The 26,675-nt window shown below is 39.6% G+C and overlaps 4 protein-coding genes across 8 annotated transcripts; 1 reads left to right on the plus strand and 3 right to left on the minus strand.

The window, feature by feature from the left end:
• The first annotated feature begins 8,557 nt into the window (after positions 1-8,557).
• rpl6 (ribosomal protein L6) lies at positions 8,558-11,323 on the plus strand. Its single transcript, XM_085475942.1, has 6 exons — positions 8,558-8,739; positions 8,842-8,940; positions 9,175-9,318; positions 10,671-10,719; positions 10,862-11,046; positions 11,142-11,323. Exons 1-6 carry the CDS (start codon positions 8,593-8,595, stop codon positions 11,292-11,294), a joined length of 777 nt encoding a protein of 258 aa, XP_085332068.1. The 5' UTR covers positions 8,558-8,592; the 3' UTR covers positions 11,295-11,323.
• Positions 11,324-12,924: 1,601 nt separating this feature from the next.
• dynll1 (dynein, light chain, LC8-type 1) lies at positions 12,925-15,060 on the minus strand. 2 transcript variants are annotated; one of them, XM_085475944.1, is made up of 3 exons: positions 14,930-15,060; positions 14,035-14,173; positions 12,925-13,339 (listed from the first exon to the last, which is right to left on the minus strand). In XM_085475944.1, exons 2-3 carry the CDS (start codon positions 14,164-14,166, stop codon positions 13,202-13,204), a joined length of 270 nt encoding a protein of 89 aa, XP_085332070.1. In that variant the 5' UTR covers positions 14,167-14,173; positions 14,930-15,060; the 3' UTR covers positions 12,925-13,201. The 2 variants fall into 2 exon arrangements, with proteins under 2 accessions (XP_085332070.1, XP_085332069.1); XM_085475943.1 differs by having other exon boundaries at positions 14,926-15,057.
• A 1,591-nt stretch (positions 15,061-16,651) lies between these two features.
• polb (polymerase (DNA directed), beta) lies at positions 16,652-21,194 on the minus strand. The gene is made up of 14 exons (XM_085475941.1): positions 20,977-21,194; positions 20,612-20,669; positions 19,506-19,572; positions 19,058-19,132; positions 18,871-18,929; positions 18,691-18,740; positions 18,338-18,389; positions 18,155-18,209; positions 17,993-18,065; positions 17,841-17,911; positions 17,670-17,756; positions 17,472-17,539; positions 17,018-17,157; positions 16,652-16,846 (listed from the first exon to the last, which is right to left on the minus strand). Exons 1-14 carry the CDS (start codon positions 21,035-21,037, stop codon positions 16,752-16,754), a joined length of 1,011 nt encoding a protein of 336 aa, XP_085332067.1. The 5' UTR covers positions 21,038-21,194; the 3' UTR covers positions 16,652-16,751.
• A 237-nt stretch (positions 21,195-21,431) lies between these two features.
• enkd1 (enkurin domain containing 1) lies at positions 21,432-25,222 on the minus strand. 4 transcript variants are annotated; one of them, XM_085475936.1, is made up of 9 exons: positions 24,952-25,221; positions 24,795-24,826; positions 24,462-24,546; positions 23,572-23,796; positions 23,235-23,410; positions 22,992-23,147; positions 22,773-22,915; positions 22,508-22,644; positions 21,432-21,974 (listed from the first exon to the last, which is right to left on the minus strand). In XM_085475936.1, exons 3-9 carry the CDS (start codon positions 24,544-24,546, stop codon positions 21,814-21,816), a joined length of 1,083 nt encoding a protein of 360 aa, XP_085332062.1. In that variant the 5' UTR covers positions 24,795-24,826; positions 24,952-25,221; the 3' UTR covers positions 21,432-21,813. The 4 variants fall into 4 exon arrangements, with proteins under 4 accessions (XP_085332062.1, XP_085332064.1, XP_085332063.1 ...); XM_085475938.1 differs by having other exon boundaries at positions 22,773-22,909; positions 24,795-25,222; XM_085475937.1 differs by lacking the exon at positions 24,795-24,826.
• Between the last annotated feature and the right edge of the window lie 1,453 nt (positions 25,223-26,675).

Here is a 26,675-nt window from a genome sequence, read left to right on the forward strand (position 1 = left end):
TTTTGAAAACGTGTTTTTTAAAAACAAAAAAAGAAGTTTTACAGCTTTGGGGTTTTTTTGTTTTTATAAAGCTCTGACTGGTATTATGAGTATAAGTCTGTGGTCTGGGAGAGAGTCCTGTAACTCTCTGTCTGCAAAATACAGTATATAATGACCAATGTTGGGCAATTAATTATATAGTTACTTCTTCAAAAAAGTAACTGAGTTTTGCAAAAAACAAAGCTTTTTGCAGCTGTTTACCTAAAAATGCAGCCGAGGCAGTTTTTTAAATAAACATTTCACACTATTTACAGAACAATCAGCTGTTCTGCATCAAATTTGATGCCACACAAATTATTTGTGCCGCTCCAAAAAATAATTTCTGTCCACTATGAGATAAAGGAGAACAACAACTTGATACCTGCAGGCCTGACAACAGGAGATGTATCACTCCTGTAACACCTGTAACATTCAGCAGTCGCTTCATTGTTCTGACACACAAAACAAAACTATTGTCTACACTACACACTAACTACACAAGATTTGCGCTAAACGTTGCAAATCTGTCACATCTCAAAACACCTCTGTCACTCCTAAAACTTCCCCCTTCCTAAACAACTAAATGCCATGTTGCCATATCATTTTTTTTATTGGTCCACATGGTACATGTTTCCACCAATAGGAAAGGCTGGGGGGCGCGGGGGAGGAGGGGGGGGGGTTGTTTTTGCTCACAGGCTGAGAGTGCTTTCCAGCGCTTTCCTTATAAAACGCCTTTTTTACTGTTTCTTCTTGCAGTATAAATATAAACAAGATAGGATTCAGGAAAAAAACCAAACATTACATATATTTTTATCATAACTCTGGTTTTACGTGGCCTATCAACACAATTTAAAAACTGGTATAAAGTCCACACTTTTGTTCACACAGTTGTTCCATCTGTCCTGCTCACATCTCCAATGGTTGTACACGTTGTCATAACGTGGCTTCACTCCACATCAGCCACGCCGCTTTGCTAGATAAAACACCGGTGTCGGCACATAAGGATGCTGTCATAGCCTGTCAACGACGTTGATTAGCTATACGAATGTGAATCGCATCATTGGCTGGACTATGGGATAAGGTGGCATCGTTCTAATCCCATACTGGAGCAGCCAGTCACTTACTGACTAACACTGCAAAACAGAATGAATTGTTAACGTATTTATCTTAATTTCAATTCAGGTTAGATTTTTTTTTGGGTACGCAACGCAGATTTTCTGTGCACAGAGACCTTGCCAGCAGTGTGCAATTGCGGCTTAGAGGGAACATTGGTCAAGGGATTTATGTCCCTACCCTCACCTATGGTCATGAGCTGTAGGTAGTGACCGAAAGAATGAGAGCAGAAGCTTCATCTGAAAGGTGGCATCTGAAAGCCTCTCCCTTAGAGATAGGGTAAGGAGTTTGGCCATCCGGAAGAGGCACAGAATAGAGCCGCTGCTCCTCCACATCAAAAGGAGACAGTTGTGGTGGTTTGGGCATCTAACAAGGATGCCTCCTGGGTGAATATTCAGGCATGTCCCACTGAGAGGAAGCCTGAAGCTGGTCTGGGAACGCTTTGGTGTCCCCCTGGAGAAACTGGAGGAGGTCCAAGCCTCAGTATTCTACTGTCAGATGTGAAGCCTTCACACTGAAACTGGTTCATGCAACAGGACAAACTACCGGTACAACAGACTGGCAGAAAAAATCAAGTTGTTGGAATGGTTCAGTAAAAGTCCATATGTCAACCAGACTGAATTAATAGGGCTGTGCATTCAATGAAGTTAAGTGATAAATTAAAGAAGGGTAGAGAACGTTTTTTCCACAGGTATCTGACACGGGAGACTGAATATGTCATACTTAAAAGAAGATTATTTCAAATTATTACTCTTAAAGGAGATTCTGCAAGCTATTGAATCATGGACACTGGACAATCACCAGTCTATAGACCTGTACATGAAGCAAACTGGTAATAGAGTTGCTTTTTATTAAAGTTTTTGAATTTATACAAACACTTCCTTTAGTATGCAGTCTCAGAACACAGCATCGTGTACCCCAATTTTACTAGTGGAGAATAGATTTGTAGTCCGTCATATCAATGTAATGGCAGCCATCCTTTATGAGACATGTTTAGAGTGAAAAAATGCCATTGTTTATATCAACATGCTCTGTTTACAACGTCCACTGACTTTTTTTTTCTTTCTTTTTTTTGCTACTGAACATCCTTGAAATACACAAAGAATTAGTGTATATTTTTTAAATATACACTAATTCTATAAATATATATTTTTTCACCTAACTTTACTACCTGCTCTCTCCTTCTTCCTGTTCTTCTACAACAGGGGTGTCAAACTCAAATACACAGTGGGCCAAAATTCAAAACTGAAACAAAGTCGCGGGCTAACGTTAATATTTATTGAAATATATTTATTCCTCCAGATATAAGAATGAATCTTTTCTTATGGACTCAAACACGTTTTGCTGAAAAACTGAATCTGGAACAAGCAAAGCTTAATACTAAACAATATATATATTAGCTGTATAATACCAGTAGGCCAGCTCTAATAGTAATTTGGTATGGCCAAATTTGGCCCGCGGGCCAGAGTTTGACACCTATGTTCTACAACATCTCTCTCTTCTTCCTCACCACTCAACTAGAATTATATTCACAGGAAAAAAGAAAAATATAATCTTATAATAATTATTATAAAAGCAGGTTAGGGATCCATAATTGATAACAGTACAGCACACTACTTAGTTATGTGAAATCATCATCAATGAATGTAGAAAAATGGAAGCTACAGCTTTATCATTTTTGGTGAATTTCACCACAAGTCCATTCTTACCCGTTTCTTTTTGCTCTCTCTCTTTGCCGTTTTCATCTTGCTCTCTCATTCTCTATTCCCTTGTGCTGTCACCCAAAAGTTAAATGTTACAGTTAATAAAAGGTATAAACTGATCCATATCAATTTACAGCAATATTCAAACTGAATACAGACTGCTGCTGGACACTGACTTACAAACACTGAAGCCAAATTCAGCCAAAAGAGGAATAGAAATGTTTAACTAAAATAATAATAAAGTCAGGCCTTGCTAATAAACTCTAGTGATTTAAGCTACAACAGCATGTTTTGGACCCTATTTAGAGAAAAAAATAAAATTAAGCAGACGCTTTATAAGTCACAGCAATGTCCTCGCTTTACCAGAACCGTTTGGACTTTTGGTATATTTCAGTTAAAGTGTGTTTTAAATCTGTATCATGGATTTGTGACATTACTTCCTTATTGTCATAGTAGACTATGTGGCAGGCAAGGGTAGGATCCAAGCGCAGGACTCAGAGGCGGGAGAAATAAAACAAAAGAGGCAGCTTTCGTGCTGTGATACAAAAATGAGCAATGAGCAGAGGGAGATTGAGGATTTAAATACACACAGGATAACGAAAGAATGGGCGACAGGTGGGAACACAGGAGGAACAAATCACACATAATAAGACAGGGGAGGCAAAACTGAACATGCAGAACACAGGACGAGACACTGTTAAAATAAAACGAAACACACTGAGAGGTAGACTAAGACACACAGGCTTGACACTGGGGCCAGGGGAGAAACAGACATGGGGACGTGATTGACACTAAATAGACACAAAAGAACCACCAATCACTGAGATGAAAAAAAAAAACCAAACAAATGTAAAAACAAGACTGACTAACCACAGGAGGAGACGAGACACTAAGGGAAAGAAACATAAAAATCACAAGGAACTGAAGACTAACTCAAACATACTTATTAAAAGACTTAAAAGTTATCATGAACCTTGGAAGAACAAAAAAGTTTTCAATATTAAGCAACAAACTACACAAACTAGAAAACACTGGGTCATAGTATGTTATAGTTTCTTGGAACTTACTGGTGCTTAGACCAGCAGCACTACAGCTTAGAGTTTGAGATCTTGAAACATTGCTATTCTGCTGTAGTTGGTGCTGGAGTCCTGCTGCTAAAAACCAGTGTTAGAAGAATAATAAACCTAGGAACTTAATCCCATAACATCACTGTGGTGCAATAAACCATTGCTCATCTGAGACTCTACCAAACATCTACCTTCTTTTTACTTTGTGTCAGATGGCAGAGGGAGACAAAGCTGCCAAGAAGAAGAAGCACGGGAGCCGGAACCCGGTTCTGGCCCGGGGCATCGGTCGCTACTGCTGGTCTGCTCGCAGGGCTATATATAAGAAAAAGACCAAGACCACTGAGACCAAGAGGCAGACCTGTGGTGCCATACAATTTTTTTAATATTGATCAAAGACATGCCACTTTTTCTTTGTCACTTTTTTAGATGATAATTTTTTTTGCTCCAGGTGGAGGATAAGAGTAAGGCTAGACCTAAGGCAAGTCATCAAGACTGTTAGAAGAGACAACAGTTTGGGAGGCCAGTCGCAAAGCCAGCATTGGACATGATGGTGATCTGGAAGATGACAAAGCAGGCAAAGCAGGCCTAGGGTTCAACCATTACAGCGAAGACTAATGGGTAACAGCACTGGAAACCGACAACAGAATCCTTCAGGTGGCTTAGTTGGTGGCTTGCAGCGATTGACAGGTGGCCTGCTGGAGCGTGGATTCATTGGTGGCTGGCAGCAATTGAGATGGAGACCCTTGGGATATCCTTGGCAGGTGGAATCCACTCCGGCGTTGTGGCAGGCAGTGGCATGGAGACCATGGCAGGTACTGGCATGTAGTCTGTGGCATGCAGCAGAGAGGGACCAACAGGTTTGGTCCAAGAAGCAGCGGGTGGTGTGGCATCCGAGCGTCCCACAATGCAATTAACATGCAACATGAATGCTACAACAAAGGCGGACGTCGAGGCAAGAATATACTTGTTGTTCTGTTTGTGTCTTTTCGTCAGAATCGGGGAACACGGGATTGTTTTTCGTAGCCATTTCCCTCTTTTCCGGGTTTCGGAAATGGCGGTGTTGATATTTGTGAACAAAATGCTCTCATGAATCATTGAGTATCACAATTTAAGACCTTCTCGGACCGCTTGGAACTGTGGCCGAGCAGGTACTAAAAAAGTATCTGGTACCAGGTACTATGACCAAATGGAAAACCCTGAAAACTGAGGCAAACCGAACTGAGTTGATCCGCAGAGGTATTTATGGAAAAGGGGCTAGAGCAACAGAAAATCAATATTTGGACTACAAGTACCATCACATCCTGTAAACTTAACGTAAACGTAACGTAACGACGCTGGGCAACACCCTTCCCCAGCGTCCTTAAATACATCACACGCCTGGATGTCGATCTTTTGGTCTTCGGAAAGGTAAGCCAGCCGTGCCTTCGTGTTGCTGTAGGAAAAAAATCTGCTTTCATCCATGATACAGAATAAAAAACACTCTCCAATTATCATGAGATGATTCTTTATGTTTAGACGATACAGTAGATAGCATTATTTCATAGAGAAATGTCTGGTTGGCCGGGAAAGTTGTAACAAGTTGCTAATGGCTAGCTAGCGATACTTGTCGTGTCCAGATTCATGGGCTGCATCCTCCTGAGGCAGCATTTGTAGACCGATTACGTCACAGCGACGCACCGAAGGCTGTCCAAATTTGTAGACTCCTCCGAATGCAGCCAACAAATGCGTCCTCCTTTTCCCCAAATTTGAAGGATGGGTCGGGTGTGTCCTTCGTGGCCTATCATATCCTAGAATTCATAGCGCGGCCCAGCCAAACTCCATTTTTCAACAATGGCGGGCTCTACTAAGTTTTAAAATTACTCTTACTAATCTTTCTGGGTCACAAAATAAACTTTTAACATATTTTCAGGCGAGAAAGTAGCTGTGTAAACATCAAATATCTGCTCGGTTTATCAAGATATCGCATATTTGCAAAAGTGCTTCGACGTTTTCAGAGACGTCTGCTACCCACCAGCTCGACAGCTAGCCAGGAGCTCGAGGGTCACTGAAGCCGCCGAGAACGGCACAACTCCCGGCACATCATTTTCAGATCACCGCGGACTACTCGGGTTAAACGTAATATATAAGTCACTTAGACAACCTAAAAATGTTATTGTTGGGCTTTTTTCAGTGTTTTGTTTGTTTGTGAGTAAATCGGTTTGGCTGAGATTAAAGTTATTAGATTAGATAAAATAAAACTTTATTAATCCCCCGGGTGGGTTCCTCCTTGGTTTTTACACAGCTGACTAAACGTCAAACAGAAAACTGATTAAACAGAAGTATGAGACGGTCGAGAATTTACGGCAGTGTCCTGTTATATTTTAGATAGCAAGGAGCAGACGGCTGAGTTCATTAAACTCCACCGAGACAGCGGCGACGCTAATCTGAAGGCTAGACCGTCCAATTTCCCCAGCCGTTTACTTCTGGCCTACCCGACCTTCTGAGGACCCGGCCCACGTAGACCGCGAAGGCCAGGTCCTCAGGAGGATGCAGCCCATGAATTTGGACACAGGGTTGTCAATTTAGCAACTTTTTTCTTTTTTTTCTTTTTTCAACTTTTCTTCGCCACTTGTTTTGATGATAATTTGTTCTGCTTCAGGTGAAGAAGAAGAATATTAATGCTAGAACAAACACCACTGTCCTCAAGACTGTTGGAAGAGACAACTGTTCAGGAGGTTGGTCACGAGGCCACCGGCAGACGCAATTGTGATCTGGAAGCCGACAAAGAAAGCGCAGCAGGTCTAGGGGTCAACCATTACAGCGAAGACCCATGGACGACAGGACCAGAGGTCAACGACGGGGCGAAGGCGGGACCTTTCAAGTGGCTTGGATTGTGGCAATTAGCAGGCGGCCAGCGGTGGCGTGGCTTGGCAGGTGGTCTGCTGCAGTGTGGATTAGCTGGTGGCTGGCACCCTTTGGAGGATTGGCAGGTGGACTCCACGGTGGTGTCCGCGGCAGGTGGCGGCGTGGAATCCGGGGCAGGTGTCGTGGAGTCCGTGGCAGGCAGCGGAGAGGGACCAACTGATTTGGAGTGGAGTCCACTGCAGGTGACTCTGGTGACACTGTTCTTTCTAATGCAGTCTTATAAGAATATTAATAATGACAAGCCACACTGTTGAAGTAGCAATGCCTCTGTAAGCACACTGTAACATCATGACATCAACAATACTGTACATAAAACCTGTCTTCATTCTGTCCTGTACTGTTGCCAGCAGACAAGTTAGGAAAATATAACATTTGAAGACAGTCAGAAAAGAATATTAAAATATGCGATCATAACTAGTTTTAATATAGTTATTTTTGTGGTGCTCTTATGGAGAAGGGTCTAAACTCGCCTATGCTACATAAGCTCCTTTTCCATTCGAACCTATTTGGGCCGACTCGCCACTAGACTTGGATCAAATGATTTTCTATTACAGTGTAGTACCTCGAAATGTGCATGGTCTCGAGACAAGGCAAGATGAATGCTACAACAAAGGTGGACGTCCAGTCAAGAATATACCTGCTGCTCTGTCTGTGTCTTTTCGTCAGACTCTGGGAACATGGGATTGTTTTTGTAGCCATTTCCCTCATTGCAGGATTTCAAAAATGGCGGTGTTGAACGAAATGCTCTTATTAATCATTGAGTAACGCCTGTGACCCAGCCAATCGGTGGCATGCAGTCTGACAATGTCACAATTTATGAACTGCTCAGATGGCTTGGAACTTTGGCAGAACAGGTACTAAACAATACCTGGTACCAGGTGCTATGACCTAATGAAAAACCCTAAAAACCGTGACGAACCGTGCCGAGTCGATCCGAGGAGGTATTAATGGAAATGGGACTAGAGCAACAGAAAATCATTATGTGGACTACAAGTACCATCACGTCATGTAAACAACGTAATTACGTCAACGCCATTGCCCAGCGTCCTTATATACGTCACATGCCCGGATGTCGGTCTTTTTTTCATAGCAAAGGTAAGACAGCCTTTCCTTCGTGTTACTGTGGGAAAGAAATCTGCTTTCATCCGTGTTAGAGAATAAAAAATACTCTCTCCAACTATCATGAGACGATTCATTATGTTTAGACTATACGGTAGACATCATTATTGCCATGATTTATTCTTCATGTTACTGTAGATATGCTTAGATGTGCAGGTTTAGGCCGCCGGCTAGCCTCCGTACAGCCTGTAACGTTAGCAAGGCTGGTGGTTGAAACGTGTCGTCTTTCTTCAGTCTTCGGTTTTATTCATTCCACTTATTCGCTGTCGTTGTTTGGGTATTTCATTTAAACTTGGAAATGTTAAGAAATCAATTTTGTCTAATTGTAAATGAAGACGAGAAATGGCTGGTTAGCCCGGAAAGTTGCTAACGGCTAGCCAGCGTTACTTGTCATGCTTCTGCATTTATGATGGCTCTTTGGTAGTAACCAGCCAAATCATTTTCATAGTACTTTATAGTTTATTAGTGTTTACTGGTGCTTACTAATAGTTTGTGCAGAAATGCAAGCAGCACAACAGCTTAGAGTTTAAGGTCTTAATACATTGCTGTTCTGCTGTTGTTAGTGCAATAAACCTAGGAACACATTCCAATAACATCACTGTGGTATCATAAATCATTGCTCATCTGAGACCCTAACAAACATCTACCTTCTTTTTACTTTGTGTCAGATGGCAGAGGGAGACAAAGCTGCCAAGAAGAAGAAGCACGGGAGCCGGAACCCGGTTCTGGCCCGGGGCATCGGTCGCTACTCCCGGTCCGCTATGTATGCTCGCAGGGCCATGTACAAGAGGAAGACCAAAACCACTGAGACCAAGGTAAGGGCAGACCTTTGACACCACACAAATTGTTTAATAATGGTCAAAGGCATGCCACTTTTTCTTTGCCACTTGTTTTGATGGTAATTTGTTCTCCTTCAGGTGGAAAAGAAGATCCAGGCTAGACCCAAGGCCACTGTCGTCAAAACCGTTGGAGGAGACAAGAACGGAGGCACTCGTGTTGTCAAACTGCGCAAGATGGTGAGTAATGCATATACATTTGTCCTTTCTATTAAGATTTGTTTTATGTAGGTAAAATTTGGAATTCTGTCTGTTCAAACACAGACACAGTTAATGCACAGTGTTTTTAATAGAGTATGTTTATTGCCTTGTGGTCATGTTGTGGTTTTTTGGAGGCAAACATTTGTCCATAAAGTTTATATATTGACAACAACATACAACAGCAATCTAAAGTTTTATTTTCTACTCCGACAGCCCCGCTACTACCCCACAGAGGACGTGCCCCGTAAACTGAAGAGCCATGGGATCAAGCCCTTCTCCCAGCACAAGAGGAACCTGCGTGCCTCCATCACACCAGGAACTGTCCTCATTCTGCTCACTGGGCGCCACCGTGGAAAGGTGACAACAGTTTCTGGCATATGCCTCAATAATGAGTCAGTCTCATCAATTAGCAGGAGCACTTGCAGCTTCACACAGGCTGACTTTTTCAGGCTGTAGCATCAGTTGATGATGTCACATTACAGATGAATATTCTGTTTCAATGTCACCTGGTTTATCTTTAGTGGAAAGTCCACTCTGGGTGTCATAAGAGCAAGGATCTTGCTTTAGGACCAAATCAGCTCTGCTTGCCATAAGTTAAAACTTGCTGGAATCACGAGGTGTTATATTTATTTATTTATTTTTAGGTATTATGTAATCAAAAAACAAAACAAAAACTGTCACCCATAGAAGACTTAGTCAACCCCAAAGGGCATAGTCATGAGTTTTGTTAATGTTGGTCTTGTATACTGAACCATAATGGACACTTTTGTTTTTCAAATGGACAGAAATGTCACTGGAAGTTAGATTGGTACCTATTTGTGGTTCCTCTAAGGCCCATTCTGAGCCATGAAAAATTTAATATCGTGTAAATCGGTTGGCTTTGTTACTCTAGAAGAGCAAAAACAAATCCTCCACAGTTGGAAACTGCCTTCATGCCATATGAAGGATCCATAGCAGTGATAGCTTTGGTGTCGGTCATGTTTTGTTTGCAATTCATAGTTTAGTTCATTATAGAAGAATTTTCATAGTAATATTAATGAGTTAGTTTTATAGGGCTAGCAGGCAGTTCATGTCAAATATAAACTACATTGAACGTGAACTGCATCACTGCATGAACACGCCAGTGAAGCACTCAGTCTACAGTTAATGGACTTTACCAAAAGAACCCAAGCTGAGGCATATTTCAGCAGTTTGCTAATGATCTGTTGAGCATTATTTTCTGCCATGAATTATCATAGAACTTTAATTTAAAACAAAAAACAGAATAGATGCAAAACACATGGTATCAGATACATTTTTCCTGAAAATAAACCTGCTGAAGGTTGCTTATCAAACACACTGGGTACATCACCATAATCACACCCTCACTACCACAGACATTGTCGCTCCTACTCTTGAATGCTGCATGGGCGAGTTATGGAAGCGAGCGTTCCCACACACTTCAAACTGCGGCTGACCTAAATAATGCTTCAGCTGTGGAACTGAGAGGCAGAGAGGCCCTTCATTAAAATTAGGAGAGCACGTCAAAAAGATTACTTTTCTCCAATCTTAATAACTTGGCATTAAAGCCGACTGAGGTTATTAAACTGGTCTACCCACTACCATAGTTAAAATGGTCTTATTCATGTTGACACAGGATATATGGAGCAATGGATGCCGTAATGTTAATTCTTAATTCTTTAATGCTTAAATTGCACTTTTTATTTCAGCGCGTGGTCTTCCTGAAGCAGCTCTCCAGTGGTCTCCTGCTCGTCACTGGTAAGGATGGGTTTTGTTCTTCTTTAAATACTGTCATTACTTCACAGTTATGCACATGGCAGTAGAACCTGTAATAAATTAAATTACAAAAAAGATGTTGAGCATCTATTAAACTCTTGTAATCTTTGTTTCCTTTGCACAGGCCCTCTTGCCCTGAACAGAGTCCCCGTGCGCAGGGCCCACCAGAAGTTTGTGATTGCCACAAACACCAAAATTGACATCTCTGGTATGAAGATCCCCAAAACCCTCAACGATGCCTACTTCAAGAAGAAGAAGCTGAGGAGGCCACGTCACCAGGAGGGAGAAATCTTTGATACAGAAAAAGAGGTAATATATATATATATATATTCTGAATTTTTACTGTACTGAAAATGAGCTTTTGGATTAAAAACGACTGACTCGTTGGTTTTCTTCACGTACAGAAATTCCAGCTGACAGAGCAGAGGAAGGAGGACCAGAAAGCCGTTGATTCTCAGCTGTTGCCCCTTATCAAGAAAGTACCTCAGCTGCAAGGGTACCTGCGCTCTTCCTTCTTCCTGTCTAATGGCGTCTACCCTCACAAGCTGGTTTTCTAAATGTGTTGAAATAAACAGTGACCGCTTCATGCCATGTCTCATCTGGTTTTTACTTAAATTCTTTGCATATGGTCCTTAATAATTAACCTGGCCAATTCAGTAGCACATTGTAATATACATGTCCATCTATATGGGTCAACTATCCAAAGCAACAAAGGGTGGAGAAGTATCAGAAGTGATGTGATTTTAAAAACATAGTAGCAACAATGAAAGCGAATGTTTACCAAGGTGGTTGAGGCCAGCTATGTTTGTGGTTTGGAGACTGAAACAAACACTGAAGACAGGAGATGAGGTTGATGAATAGGATTAGGGGTGAGTTCAACCTATGGACAACTCATGTTGATTGGCTATGAGGTGAGATCAAGATGATATGGATGAGCAGAGAAGTGTTCTAGCTGTACTCTTAAGGGGTCACTACAGTGGATAATCTCTCCATATAGCCTCTTGCCTTTTTGTTTTGTGTGCACTTTTCATCCTCCTTGGTCTCATGTTTGGCACAAATTTAACAATATATTCTCTCTCTCCTGGCATTAATGTCTTGCCTCTTATGTTCTCCAAACTATTCACCCTGTCTTGTATATGATACACCCCTCCTTCAATCTTCTGGTTGCTCTCCTGACCAGGAAAAAATCTTCACCTGCAACTCACCAGAATTTGAAGCTTGAGCCTACAGGGGTGTGGAAACTCCAGACCACAAGGGCTGGTGTCGTACAGGTTTTAGATCTCAACACATTTGAATCAAATGATTAGTTCATTACCAGGCCTCTGGGGAACTTCGAGACATGTTGAGGAGGTGATTTTACCATTTAAATCAGCTGTGTTGGATCAAGGACACGTCTAAAACCTGCAGGACACAGACCCTAAAGGCCTGGAGTTTGACACCTGTGAGCTACCAGGTGAGTGGAAGGACAAAGAGGTCAATGAAAAGGGAGGATTCAGGATCAACTGATTAAGCCATACTAAGAGCTTTATGAAGAAGATACGTTTTAAGCCTAATCTAAAAAGTAAAGATGGTGTTTGTCTTTCTAATTCCAAACTAAGTTGGTTCCACAGAAGAGAGAGCTGAAGGCTCTGTTTGGGATGCTGAACAAATGTTAAAAAGCAATTCTACATATGAACATTTGAGGACATAATGATCAAAGTCATGGGTGCGGTCAAGGTAATGTTACTTAAAGTAAATGTAGACATTTCTAAGACTTTTTGACTTAGTACAATAGCCTCACTTTTGTGTCAATTTAGAATAAAACCCTAAAAACACATGTACTTCAATTTGAAACATCTGGCTTTATGATTAAAGCTAGGCGTCACCTAAATAGTAATGGATATATATGCAATGTTTTCCCGCTTTATCCAAGGATAATGCATTGGAACAGAACCCTGTGACTCATCATTTAATGGATTTAATGAACTGAAAGACGCTTTGTCATATCAAGACCTGAGGAAGCACAGATTGGAAACCGCTCATCCTGTACAAATGTAACCCCATTACACCATCCTGGAAAGAGACTGGGAGTGGCACAAGTCATGATCATCTTGTTGATGGCGGGGTTATAGATGTGGCCTCAGTATGCAAGATAGTCACATTAACCAATCTGAAAACTGAAATTGAGTGAAATGACCACAGCAGGCATTGGACCCAAACAGCTTAACAGCTATACTTTAATTAAAAAAATGACATGTCTAATGTAACAAGACAAAAATAAATACAAGTGTTTCATCTCTTTAACATGGCCACGTTTTAGTTTTTAGTTTGTTTTTTTTGTTTTAAATCTTCAAAAACAACAAAGTAGAAAGCAGCACAGAAAAAGGCAGCGGCCCCTTGCCAAGGAATGATAAGTGCCTTTTGTGGAGTCAGTCCGTATTGTATATGGTCAGCTGGTGTCGGGAAAACGCTTTCCCCTCCCCTCTCAGCCAGACTTAAACAGCAGAATGGCCACCTGACCCAAGTAGAAGTAAATGAAATGCTTCGTCTCATGAGTCACGTAACTGCCAAAGTTCCTCCCAACGATGCAGTGCCAGGTTGGGTTATACTTCTTGTCAAACTCCTGAGTGGAACAAAAAAAAAAAAAAAATTTTTTTTTAAAAAGTGCACAAATGTTAAGCGGGTAAGACAATGCCTGCAAATCCTATATAAGACAAGGTGATGGTCAAAAGTCTTGTTTTTTCCCCCCCTCTCAAACAGGTGAAGATTTCTTGCACTGATTACATTGTAGTAAAAATTATCTGACCAGATCATGAACCATATTTTCAGATTATTCTTTAAAAAAAAAAAAAAAAAAAAAAAAATCAAGAAATCCAATTTAAGCCTCCCCCCCAATCATTGGGCAGGGGTAACGGAAAGCACTGAATTTGGAGAAATACACTGGGTGGCCTAGTGTGACAGCTAAGTTTAGATGACATTTTCCACCCATTCAAGGTATAATATCTGGTCAGATACAAACATATACAAAAAGAGCTGCAAGAAATCACTGATCCCAAATTCCTTATGATATTGGTTTCTTTCCCTACACCACAGAGCTAAAGAATGTGGGCATGAGGCTTCTGAAGGACAGACAGTTCGAGAGGAACAGGTTTCCTCAGGAAGAGAGGAAACAATTGCAAATACCGGGCAGGGTATGTAACTTGCAATGATGCACAGGATGGTTGAGTGCAAAAATAGCCTCAGTCTTCCAGATTTTGCCTGCATGCTTAAGTACAGCCTAGTTTGTGCTTTTTAAAAATGTTTTCTGTTTAGCTTTACCTTTTTAATATATGCAGCGATGTCTTTCTCGATATTGTACTTCTCCAGGGCCTGAGTGGCACACTCCACGGCGTCCTGCTGCATGTCCTCCGACATGTCGGCATTTTTGATCACTGCCTTTCTGTCAGACATGGTTGCCCTGGGAAACCAAAACACAGCGGTGAATTCATCATCCTCACAGGCACACTGGCACGCACACAATACCGCTGACTGGAGAGCCTGAGCATCCTAAGAGTCCTCATCATTGTCTGACTCAAGCCTTTAACTGCTTCAAGACTAGCGACAGAATAAGAAGGGGAAAAACGCCTATTTTAGTGACGACGCCGGTATTACATAATACCTGATACATAATATTTGAGCTAGCTTTTTCTACGAGTGTTGCATAACTTCAATCAGCTGCAGGCTCGCTGGACGCGCGCTCTGCGTAGTTTCTATGGATACGCAGGACATTGCGATTATATAGTCTCACATTTTCCGAGATTTCAGCCACAAGCCTGTGAAATCAGACTGCACAAATTAAACCACATTGCTTCAACTGCCCTACGTTAGAAAACAGTGAGAATGGACGCCTGTCGCTATCTACTTCGGTGCATAAGTTATCAAAATAATACATCCACAGCTCCCGTTAAAACGTAACGTTTGTCAAAAACAGTACTTAATCTGAAGTAAGGTGTCAACAGGAGAGTGGTTTCCTAGCAAACACATGGCCACATGCACAAGCGATGATGATGCGTTAATTAGCTCAAGCACCATAACTAGCTGATCATTCATCCCGAATAAGAAAAAAGGAACAAACATCAGTTAACGTTACACGCAAACATCACGGCTTCAGTAACATTTGCAAGATATTTAATTAAAATCAAATTTCTGCATGCGAATTGGTTGATTTACCTACTAGTCTCTCGTATACTGTTTCTCTAGTTTTAAAGAGATGACCGCTCCTGAAGTGACAACTCCCGCGAAGTGGTTGACACAAAAGTAACGTGGGTGTGTAGCAGTAAGAGACTGCTGGCTCGACGAGTTCCGATTGGCTGATATTAATGCACAAAGCGCCATCATTGGCTGACTCGGGCCTATCTTGCTGGTATTTCTGCTTGCATTTTATTTCAACCCATCATGCCTTGCGGTTGCTGCTGTTGCCGTGGCAATCGTTGTAAATAACTTATACCACTATTAGGATGTACAACAAATTAATTTACCTCTTTTACAAAAAAAATTCACAATTAAGTTAAAAAGTTGTATTTTTCTGTCGTTTAAATTAATTGTTTTGTAAGAGAAATAAAAAACAAACCAAAAAACTTAATGCCAGAGTACTTGAAATTTCTTTCTAGTCGTCTTATCGTCGTTACGACATTATTTTTAATGCCAGAGTAGCATAAGAAAAATAATATATCTCTAAATTATTCACTCATATTTACATTAACATAATTTAACTTAAAACCTACGAAATAAAAACAAACAAAACAACAAAAACAAACCTGTTGTATATAAGGGGGAAAAACAAACGAACACAAATAGCCCATAGAAACAGTTTTTGGTAAATGCGACGTACCTGGAAAAAGTTGCCTGCAGTAAACAAACCATAATCGTTGAAAATATGGCTTTCAGCTTATATCCCAAGGGTTATGTCATGAATATGGTATATGAACTATTACCTAGTGATTTACATTAGATTTTAAATGTTATAATAAATATAAATAAATAAAAATACAAATATGGTTTTTGTATTGCATTTACTACACTCATACATACAGAAAATGAACAATTTGCATTAACCTCACAGATCCTTTTTTTCTTAAATATTTTCTGACACGTTTGCGTAAACATGTAAAACATATTGTAAGTTGTTAAGTTTTATCTTAATTCAAATATTCAAGTTTTGCATCTTTAGTCTATCCCCTTTCAAAAACAAAGCGTTGAAGATATGATTGTGGTAACCTTCACTACATAGATTTGTTTCACACAAAATAGATTACTCAACTCTACCAGTGCAGTCACACAGCAATGGAGTAAAACAAATATACAAACGAAAACCCCACCAAAACAACTAATTTGTCAAAAGATTTCAATGCCAATTTTGTCCCAAACCAGTTGTATTTGTAAATAACCAGCCTAGCCTGTGAATCATAAATTCCTTGCATGTTCCCTTATAATTTCCAATTGGTCTGCCCAAAGTAGAAAACAAAAATACAATAATATATAAAAAACTATAATTTAAAAACCTTGCACAACTAAAGCAAAGTGTTAAAGAGCACTGTTGTCGAGGGGAATGCTCTGATGACCACAGTCTTCATCGTTTGTGATGCTGAACAAATGTAACAGGAGCCAGTCAACAGTAATTACTTCTTGCAGGTCATTATCCTTTTTTTGGCTTATCAAAAATTAAAAAGGTACATATGAGGTAAAATAAAGACATAATAAATTACTAATGAAGATGATTTTAAAAATCTGTTTAAAAACTGATGCAAATGCCTGACTGTGAAGAATTAAACCTCAGGTAATTTTTCTTTCAAAGCATTGTCATGTTTATATCATAATATCATGACTGGGGAAGAAAATTAAAACAAATTAAAATTGTTTCACATTATTTTCTATAAATGTCATGGCTAAGCAGGGATAAGAGTAACACACCAGGAAACATTTATTTTTTTTAGTTCTTTTCTTTTAGGAGAATTGTGGCTTTAATTCCAGATCTAACTGTAAAGCTGTCCTTTGCTTCACTCGCTGCGATCCTTCGGCTCTCTGTATTTGTACTGGATGTAATCAAAGATGTCTTTCTCACTATTCACCAACAGAGGCTCCCCTGCCATACCTACAACAGAAGCACAAAGGAAAACAGCTCATGTTAAAAGCTTATAGTATGAATCACTGGTTGGTGATGAATGATATATATGTTGCTCAGAGCTAGAGAAGAGTTCAGGAAATTCCGTTTTTTTCCTGTTGTTTTAGTCGTTGTTGTTGTTTTTTTGGAACTAACACTCACCAGTGACCCCCAGTGGTCGTATAGTGTACTCGTTGAGAGTGAAGCCCTTCTCCAGTGCGTGGGTCCTCATATTTTTGTTGAAGATGTCACTGCCAGTAAAATACAAAACTCCACAGTAGTACTGATCCTTGGGAATTAACCTTTGAGAATAAATAAAAGACTGTCAGTGAGCAGGTACAAACTACATGTTAAAATATCAAATACAAAAATAGGGTTGCCTCTTTACTGTCTGTGCTGAATAACTGGGAATGCCTGGTACTTGAAAAACAGTACTGGCATTGTTTTAATTACACCATCACAAATAGATCCCATAAATACACAAAATTAAACATAAGAGCATAGTGCTTAATTATGATTACACATAATCTTGACAAAGAATCCTGAAGCAACAAAATGAATCCCATGAGCCTGTATAAATGTTTCAAATGTAAATGACCAATTTAAAGAAGGGCACCTAATGTCAATACGTCTGTGAAGGTATTCCTCGTCATCCTCATCATTCTGCTGCAGCTGGCAGACTCCCTAGAAAAACAAGATCCAAAACATCATGACCACAGTCATGCGCTACAGCGACTGGGTGCAGTTACAGTACTAACTACATTACAAATCAGTACCTCCTTCAGTAAGACAGAAAATAAACAAGATGCCTCACCATGAACTTGGTGTCTCCTTTGGACAGTGTGTCAGTCACAAACCCGATGGACTCCAAATGCTCAACCACAGCATGAAGGAGTTTTGGCTGCAAAACAGAAACAGAAGAAAAAATAAGATTAAAAAGACATGTCACCCTGTAATTAAACTGAGTGATGGAGTTAAGTCTTACCTGCTTCTCAGTCTGAGAGGTGTAGTTTGGATGGGTCAGCAAAATATCAATATCACCACTCGATGCAGCACCTGGAAGTTATGAACAGTATTAAAAAGGCTCAAGTGGTATTGCAACCTAAAACCTATGGACCAGTAACTTGATAAGAATACCTCTCCTGTAGCTTCCACAGATTGTTCCAATATATTCTTGATCAACTTTCTCCAACTCTCCAAGAATAAGAGTCTGGGTAAATACAAGAAATCACAGTGTAAGGGCAGTCTGTATGAAAAAAAAGCATGTAAAGATATTAGAAATATAAAAATCTTGATCACCTCCATCTTTTCCATTTCAGCTCTTGGAATCCTTTTCTCAAACTCTTCAAAGTACCTAAAGACAGCAAAAAACAACTTTAATATCTGAAACATTTTTTCAAAATATTTAAAATACATCAAACCATGATCTGGATGACCAAGAACCTACAAGACAACATCTGGAGAACATTTAGTCACACTTACTTCAGGCCAATCTGTTGATGATGGTTTAGCTTGCGCTCGATCTTTTTCAAATCTAAAAAACAAACAAAAAAACAAAATCAAGAATCCTTCTCATTGAAATTTATTCTATATTTACTTATTTTTTGGTCTTTGCCTTTTTTTCTGGATTGTAAGTAGAGAGGACAGGAAATTAGAGAGAAAGAGAGGGAAAGAAATGCAGCAAAGGGCCACAGGTCAGCTTGAACCTTGCCTGCTGCGTTCTAGCCATGTGGCATGTGGTTGCCTGCTCACGGCACTAAGCTAAAAAAAGAAAAAATTATACTAACCACACAAAATATGTATCAATTTTAATTTGAGGCAAATGCTACACAAACCTTCTAAAGTCTTCACCCCTTCTTCAACAAACTTCCTTGCAGCAGCAGGTCTGAAGTGAACATAAAGCACATACAATGTTACAACAGAAAGTGAATAATATACTTGGTATATTTTAATTCTGAATATGAACATATAATTTTTTTTATCATAAGTACAGACTGAACATCCAAACAACATACCCAATTCCAGTAACTCTGGTGAGGAAATTGATGGAAGAGCTAGTGTCATCGTTTCGGATCTGTTGGAAGATATAAATGTAGCGCATCAGTCAGTGTAATAACTCAGTACATATACATAAAAATAACTATTAAAAAAATATTTTTACAGTGTGACATCAGTAATGTGATCTCACATTCTTAGACTCACCTTTTCCAGTTTCCTAAGTTTGCCAGTTTGCAGAAACTCATCAATCTTCTCTGCTATTTTAGCTCCAACACCATCCTGTTGAAATGTGACAACAATCATGAGGCTGCTGCTCAGCAGTGTGATCTGCAGTGATTATGTAAGATGTGCAGAGAAGCTGTTGACAAACAGGCTACAACAGAGGCCATCACATAAACAGCAGCATGAGCACATTAGTGGTAGACAAGATAAATAATGACGGGGGTGCTGCCAGGTTTAACAATGTCATTGTGACAGTGAAAGTCACAGATTTTAAAGCACATGGAGAGGATCAAAGATGATCTCTGATTTGACAACATGCAAAGAGAAATCTGCTGTCCTATATGCCAATTCTTTTGTTAAGAAAGAAGATATTTCTTTCATTTATATTTTTTATCTATCAGTCTGCCTATGACAACATATACATACATACCAGTTTCTTGGCCTCTTCTCCATTTTTGATTTTGTGAGGGTACTTAGAAATCGTAGATGCTGCTTTCCTAAGCACAGAAAAAAGGGACCGTGTAAGTCTTAGCAAAAAACATATGTAAAATTGAATTAGGCCACTTTTTCTTTAGGTTAATTTCTTTTAGATCATAAGTGTAAACATGACAATGCTATTCTACTTAGTGTATTGTATATTAAATTAACAATGTATCATGTACACCAAGCCAGTGATACAGCATACAGCAAAAACCTAATCATAAATCCAGAAAGTTTATCCTGCACTCGATGCTTTTCTGGTGGACTAGAACACTAGATCATACTTCTCCTATTATAGTTTATCTTAATTGGCTACCTGCTAAATACAAAATCAAATTTAAAATCCTTTTAAGTCCTGAATGACTGGACTCTAGCCTATTATTTCAGCAGAGTCCTTCACTCTCGGACTGGAGGCTTACTTGGCTTACTGGACCCTAAATAACAAAGTTGTAAAGACTTCAGCCATCAGCCCCTTTCCAGTGGAATCAGCTTCCAGTTTATTACTGAAGAGACAGTCACCCTCTCCACTATAAAACTTCCTTTTTGATAACGACAAGGCCTGCTCTGGGGCTTCCCATGATTCAGTTAACCTCTTTTAACACTTTATGTGTTATATACCACTAATGCATGTTATGATTCCTTTTTTACCACCTCCAAGTTCCTGTTGTTGTAAACAGGTCACTACAGACAGGCTCCCCGAACCTAGTTCTACTGGAGGTCTTTTTGGAGGTCCCCCTGTTAAAAGGGGGTTCTTCCTGTGAAGTGCTGCATATCCGATCATGTGGGGTTCACTCTAATAATGTAGTTTTTAGCAACTAAAAAAAAAGGAAAAAAATAGTTATTTCTCTTAACTCTAAGTGTTTTAAAGAAATTCTAATTCAATAAAATGTTTCTTTTAGCATGACTCTATTCTTAGTCATATAAACGCTGTAATCTTTAATATGGGGGCGTTGTACTAACACCATCATTGATGGCTGAGTGGACGTAATACACTTGAAACGCTTGTTTTATGAAGACCAGTGACTGGGACAGGTTTTCACATAATTATGAACTTACCTGTATGCATTGTATTTGTGTATTGCTCTGTTGACATTTTTCTCGTAGTTGGCCAATTCTGGAAACAGAGGCAGTGTTAGGACAATGCAAGACTTCACATTTCCCTCATGCTAGTTTAATCTTCTGCCAATTCAGCTGAAGGTAGAAGGCATTTAAATGACAAGGCAGATAGCGAGCGAACCAAATCACACGTGTAAGTAATCCAGATAACTAGATCCAACAACTACAACTCCATATTTAAAATATTTTGATACCCGCTACTCGTGCAAAGTTAGTTTACCAGCACGGTGGGTATTTTTATTCAATAACAGAACCCAACTTCCATGCTAGCTACGGTTAGCTGAGTTCAAAAATCTCTTACGTACCGACGAGAAAGTCTGTTATTCCCTCATTTAGCGACTCCTGTGGCGCTTTCCTCTTGCTCATTTTGAATCTGACAGTCTCTCAAATAAACGCTGGAAAGATATATGAGCGTTTATGTAGGCACAAGAGCCTGAAGCTCGTTTTATTTCCAGCTAGCCTCCTACTAGCAGGTTGGCTTAGGCTAGCTCTCACGCCAAACAATGAACGATAATGTAGAGGGGGCGGGGCGTGCGTAAACCGTCATCGTTAGCCACGGCGTTCACATCTGCTTCAACTAGTATAATTATAGTATAAATGTGACACAAAATGAAACGGAACAATCAAAATTTACTGAGTTCTAGTGTGTTTCTCTATTTATTCATGAAATCAAATTAACTAAAAAAAAAGCTGTAGTGTATTGTTTGGTAGGTTTTAATATTCCACGTTACAAAAATGATGTAAGTACAAACACAATAACTTCACAAAAATGTTCTTTATTATAAATTATTAGCAGTCACAATCATAAGTCATTAGCACATCCATACAAAAGAAATGACATCTCAGCAAATGACACCTAAAGATGCTCCGATAGTAAGTTTGGACAATATCTGCCTCTCTTTTCTACATACAAGTGAGCAGCATGTATAAAGGACAAGTTTCACGTAAGAATCGTATCACTTCAATAATATTTTGTTTTTTGTATTTTGTAATAAGCTTACAAAATGATTTAATCACATTTGAAAAAATAAAAATTTCACAACAATCAGCGTAATGTTACCTAATGCAACTAAAAAATGAAAGTTAATCTCAATAAAGCAACACATTTACTTAGCCACTTCCTTCCCTCCTTTCCTCGTGTGTTAGGAATCTATTTTTACAAAAACTCTGTCTCTGGAGAAAATTTTTATGGCTTCTTCAATTTCAGAAAGCCTACAGTCAAGTTGGGCCCGGCGTGAGCGAATACTCAGACTGTCAGCTTTGAGAGGCAGGGAGAGCAGCTCGGTCACCAGGGAGCGGTGGGCTGAAGAAAAAAAAATGTCAGAAACACATAATTAGTGAGGCAAATACTGATGTTCATTCTGTACTATTTACTGTACTTACTAAGCTGCTGTTATTATGATGGATGGCTGAGCACCGGAGGAAGAAATAATAGGCTTTTCAACAGACTGACAGCCCAGTCTTTTTTTTCCTACAGCAGTGGATTAGTTTGCCATATTTATAGTCCAGATTGTTTGGACTGGGCGAAACAATCGCTGACGAAAAATCAAACCAAGAAAAGAATTTTACTAGAAACAAAATTGTTTCTGCAACTTAAAGGTGGTGATCCAACAACAACTAAGCCTTGATACACGCTTCATAAAAGACTTCCTGGATTTCTCAACACACACTCCAAAGGCTCAGCCACCACATCCCATTACTAGATTTTAGGACTAATGTACAAGCAGTACACACACACAACACTGCCAAGTTAAAAGCACTGTGTAATATCTTTAGAGATCACGGGCATTCCCGTGGCAGTTATCTACATGTATGAATGTAAGGGAGGAATCATACTCTCTTTTAGGGACTTCAGAGTCTCCTGTCTCTCATTCTCAGGCATCAAGGTGTGTCCAGTTGGGACCGTAGGATCAGGAGTATTCCTCCTCCTTTCTTCTTTCTCTTTACGCCACTGCTCCTTCCTTTCCTGAAGGCTATATTAGTGTCAATGTCAAAGGGCAGAGAAAAAAAAAACAAGGGTGTCAGAAAAGTCAAAAGTATCTAGTGGTGAAATATCATGAGCATTAAGCACACTGACACCGAAGGTTTCAATAACACTCACTATTGAGGAACCTGGCCCTTGACTGCACTGGGTACAGGCTTATCTCTGAGGTTTGTCAGTGACTGGGACCGCCGAATCACAGTTTTTCCTGCAGTCCGGGCATTATGTTTTATGAAGTCTATTGTCTGACCTTGAACCTGTAACTGCAATTTAAACAATCTCTAGAAGCATGTTTAAAATGTAGATGTGAACTTCCAATAAAACTTTAGCAATTCTCACTTGCAAGTCCAGGTCCTGTGTAGAGTTGCAGGAGGCCCGACGCTGCTCAGCTACACGTGAAGTTTTGGACTGTGGCCTTTGTGGGGAAGCAGACCCACCATAGGAATGCGCCTTCAGAAAGTTTTGACACTGTGGCTTAACACTTGGACTGGAAACCTTCACAAAAGAAACAGACTGGTCAAAACCTAATGAGGAAAAATGAAGTGCTCACGGATGGGCATCTTTCACAGATATGCTTCTTGCCTGCAGCTGAGCCATCACCCTCGATGGGACATTCTGGTATTTTGAGGCGGTCCAAAGAGCTTTAACTGGAACAGCACGTGATTGTGCTCTCTCAGCCTCCTGCTCTTTGCAACGTTTCTGGATCTCTCGCAGTCGACGGACGTTCTCTTTACCAAAATCATGCATCACTCGCTGTTCTGAGGGTAAGAAAGGCTGTCTTAATTTTCTTTTAACAAATGCAATGATTCAAATTCATTATTTTCATGCTTTCTATAATAAGATGCTAAAAAATACCAAAAGCTAATACATCAGTGTTCAATCTTAATAACTAGTAGTTTAAAAAAAAAACCCCACTTACTCTGTTTTGGAACAGGAGAGATAGAAATACTGTCTATTTTTAGTAATTCCCCTACAACCCCTTTCTGACCTCGTTCCAGGATATGGGTAGCATTGGGGCTGATGCGGGGGTGTTGTGCTGGGGTACGAGCACTGTAGCAACCTGGGTACAACACAGGATCTGGAGCAAGGGGCCCTGAAAGCAGGGCCAAAGTACCATCGTGGTTTCCCTCTAAACGACCCCGAGCTTGAGGAGAAGAGAAAAATAAAATAAACTTGAGCTAGAATTATTAGAGTTTAATATTTGTTGCAGTTTTTAAGTATTTTGGGTAGCTTTAAGCCTTTAATTATAAATATTTAGCTTTCCATTTTAGTTTATTTGAAATTACTGAAATTTTAATATCCAAAGTGGGCCTGGTCATTTCAGTTTAGTTTTTATTAGTTTCAGTGCCATTCCTGTCCTAGAAAACATGCACTAAAAATCCACTGTGTATTTAATTTTGATCATAATTATAGATTTTTTAGTTTTCTTTTCTTAAGTCCAATTTTCATGGTTATTTGGTCTGGATAAACCAAAAATATTGGTTTATCCAGACCAACTCACCCTATGGCTCTTTAACTTTGTCTCCAAACCATTCAGCCTGAGCTGACCCTCTGATGGACTCATTTCTAATAAACAAACATCTTCAGCTGTGCACCCTCGAACTTGGCCTCCTGTCTTTTTGTTAGTGCCACCATCTTCAAAGTACAAATCACAGCAGGTCTCATTACTATCTTATAAACTTCCCTTTTCACTTTAGTTGCCATCCTTCTATCACAACCCCCCAACTCATATCTCAATGCTGCAATATCTAAATAAAGGATTGTGTGAAAAAAAAAATATTACACCACAGTCACGTGGCTGCACCCCACCTGAAGCTGGTCGCTTGTAGTACTGGGGAAACAGAGAAGGATCCGGGGGAATTGGCCCAGATATAGACGAAGGTCCCTCACACATCTGAAAAAGACGATGTGAATTATTTGCTAATGTTACTTAAAAACACGTAAGACTGCTGATTTAATTTGGCCTGCACCTTTCTAATAAAAAGTAATTAACCCAACTCATATAGACTATACAGAAGAGCAGCTTCTGTACCTAATTCAGCTGATCGGAATACAGTGATTCTTCAGAATATAGTAGTGGAAATACATGTTCTTCCTCTGTTTCAGGGCTTGCTAAAGGCTAACTATTGCTATGTTAATTACCTCGTTGTAAAGTTATCTCCTCAACACCTTTTCTTTCGACGTATTCAGGATAAGATACTAAACACACACGTGTTTAGTCACGAATAACTTGCAGGTAATCTTAACGTCGCTGCAACCAGCTCCATTTAGGCTAAAGAAGAGACGGTAATCTATTTACCTCTGTCCCCTGTTGTTTATCAGTTGATTGTTTTCACGCACGCTGATGACGCCGGCACTTGTTGCAGTACTCCTCACCATGGCAACGGAGCAGGCGCACACAGAAATAGAGCTGCCGGGCAAATATTATTAATCGAAAAGCGTATACAGCGATCAAATTCCTGAAAGAATAAGACAAATACAAAGCGCTGGGCTTCTTAAAACACAATAGTAACTGTAATCAGAACTAAAACCTCTAAATCCAATGGTTTCTGCAGTTTTAAACCTTTAATCCTGTCGCTTTGTATAGGGAGGTATAGTGACCCTGCGTGTTGTCTTTCAGGATCAGCAGTACTCTCTTCTAATTAATTATCGAGCTACACTCAAATCTTAACAATCCCCCTAATCTTAGCTAATGCAAAAATAAATATAAATATGACCAAATGTCTGTCAGAGCGTGCAGCCTAAGTACACAGGAGGTACCCAGTTTGCCTGACATGCTTAACTCAGGGTTTATAAACCCAATCATTCGAAGGGGACATTAGGTAGAGGTCATTGTCATTGACTCCAGAGTGCACTTCCTGTAAATATAGCAGTTTCACAGTTATTATTCTCCCCTTTTTTCCAGCACTACAGAGAATAAAACTTTTCACTAAGGTACTTGTACTGAGAGTATGTTTACCACATTTCTTTGTTACTGGAGTCCATGAACTTTAACAAAAATATGAAAGGTTAGTGTTTGTGGAATTATAGAAACAATTATTCAGTGTAGCAACCCTAATTTTCTAATATAGTATACACTTATATAAACAGAGTACTATAATAAAGCCACATGCCGTTTTCACCAAATATGACATGATTTTCTTCCCTATTTCTTTTTTAGATGTTTTCATTATTATTATTGTTATAATAATAATTGCCAAGAACAGACTAAATTTCGCCAGTATAAAACAAATTATTTGGATGGATAAATGAAACGTTTTGTTGTGATCTCCATTTTATACATGCCCTTTGTGAGTTCCGTCCATGTGCACTGGGTTCTCCTGTAATAATATCCATTTCTCAGTAACAGTATTTTTAGCACCCAGATCTCCATTCTGAAGGTATATACTCAGAAACATATAATCGTACTTTCTCAGGGAATTTCACAATTAAAGACCACACAGATCACCATGTGTCCAATAGTCTTTAATAAAAGGAAAAACAAAACAAAACATCGTAGCAGTTTGTACTTTGGGTTTTGGATTTTGGGTTTCAGCAGAAAGGGTGGGTGGGGAGTGGGGTTGAAGTATCGCGTTATTTCTGAGAGAGGTGTAATAAAGCATTAAATCTTATCAGATTCTTCCAACCAAAGTCCCTCTATTTCTGTGAGCTGGTACATTTACACTGAAATCTCTAAATTATTGTCTATTCTCTCTCAGGCATTATATATCCTTTCTCCCCTCCATTTTCTCTTAATGTATGAAGATGGCCGTGTTTAAATATTTTTAGACTCTTATATACACTGGAATTACTAACCTCTCAGACCTCTTAGTTACATTTTTCAACATATCAACATATTTTTCTCTATTTCAAATGCTGCTGGGCATTAATTTATTCTCTAATGAATGATTAGGCCTGTGTGCGTCATGGACACAATGTGCATATTGCAAACATTTTATAATAAAAGAGAGATTTGGTGCCCAACGTCACTTGCACAACGGCCCCGCCCTCTGCTGGAGGTCTGACCTGCGCCTGCTCAGTCTG

Source organism: Copadichromis virginalis, linkage group LG12 (genome assembly GCF_057382275.1).
Source record: "Copadichromis virginalis isolate Kocher_CV1m ecotype Utaka linkage group LG12, C_Virginalis_male_GT1.1, whole genome shotgun sequence".
Classification (NCBI taxonomy): domain Eukaryota; kingdom Metazoa; phylum Chordata; class Actinopteri; order Cichliformes; family Cichlidae; genus Copadichromis; species Copadichromis virginalis.

Excerpts from the sequence above, each read along its gene's own strand:
- rpl6 (XM_085475942.1), top strand. The coding sequence starts at position 8,593 with ATGGCAGAGGGAGACAAAGCTGCCAAGAAGAAGAAGCACGGGAGCCGG. Across the intron at positions 8,740-8,841 it reads CCAAAACCACTGAGACCAAG|GTGGAAAAGAAGATCCAGGC; the intron begins GTAAGGGCAGAC and ends GTTCTCCTTCAG. Across the intron at positions 11,047-11,141 it reads TCTTTGATACAGAAAAAGAG|AAATTCCAGCTGACAGAGCA; the intron begins GTAATATATATA and ends CTTCACGTACAG.
- polb (XM_085475941.1), bottom strand. The coding sequence starts at position 21,037 with ATGAGCAAGAGGAAAGCGCCACAGGAGTCGCTAAATGAGGGAATAACA. Across the intron at positions 18,930-19,057 it reads AACTTAGGAAACTGGAAAAG|ATCCGAAACGATGACACTAG; the intron begins GTGAGTCTAAGA and ends ATCTTCCAACAG. Across the intron at positions 18,741-18,870 it reads ACCAGAGTTACTGGAATTGG|ACCTGCTGCTGCAAGGAAGT; the intron begins GTATGTTGTTTG and ends TGTTCACTTCAG.
- dynll1 (XM_085475944.1), bottom strand. The coding sequence starts at position 14,166 with ATGTCTGACAGAAAGGCAGTGATCAAAAATGCCGACATGTCGGAGGAC. Across the intron at positions 13,340-14,034 it reads TCGCTGCATATATTAAAAAG|GAGTTTGACAAGAAGTATAA; the intron begins GTAAAGCTAAAC and ends TGTTCCACTCAG.
- enkd1 (XM_085475937.1), bottom strand. The coding sequence starts at position 24,546 with ATGTGTGAGGGACCTTCGTCTATATCTGGGCCAATTCCCCCGGATCCT. Across the intron at positions 22,916-22,991 it reads CACAGGACCTGGACTTGCAA|TTACAGGTTCAAGGTCAGAC; the intron begins GTGAGAATTGCT and ends TTTAAATTGCAG. Across the intron at positions 21,975-22,507 it reads TCTGAAGTCCCTAAAAGAGA|CCCACCGCTCCCTGGTGACC; the intron begins GTATGATTCCTC and ends TTTTTTCTTCAG.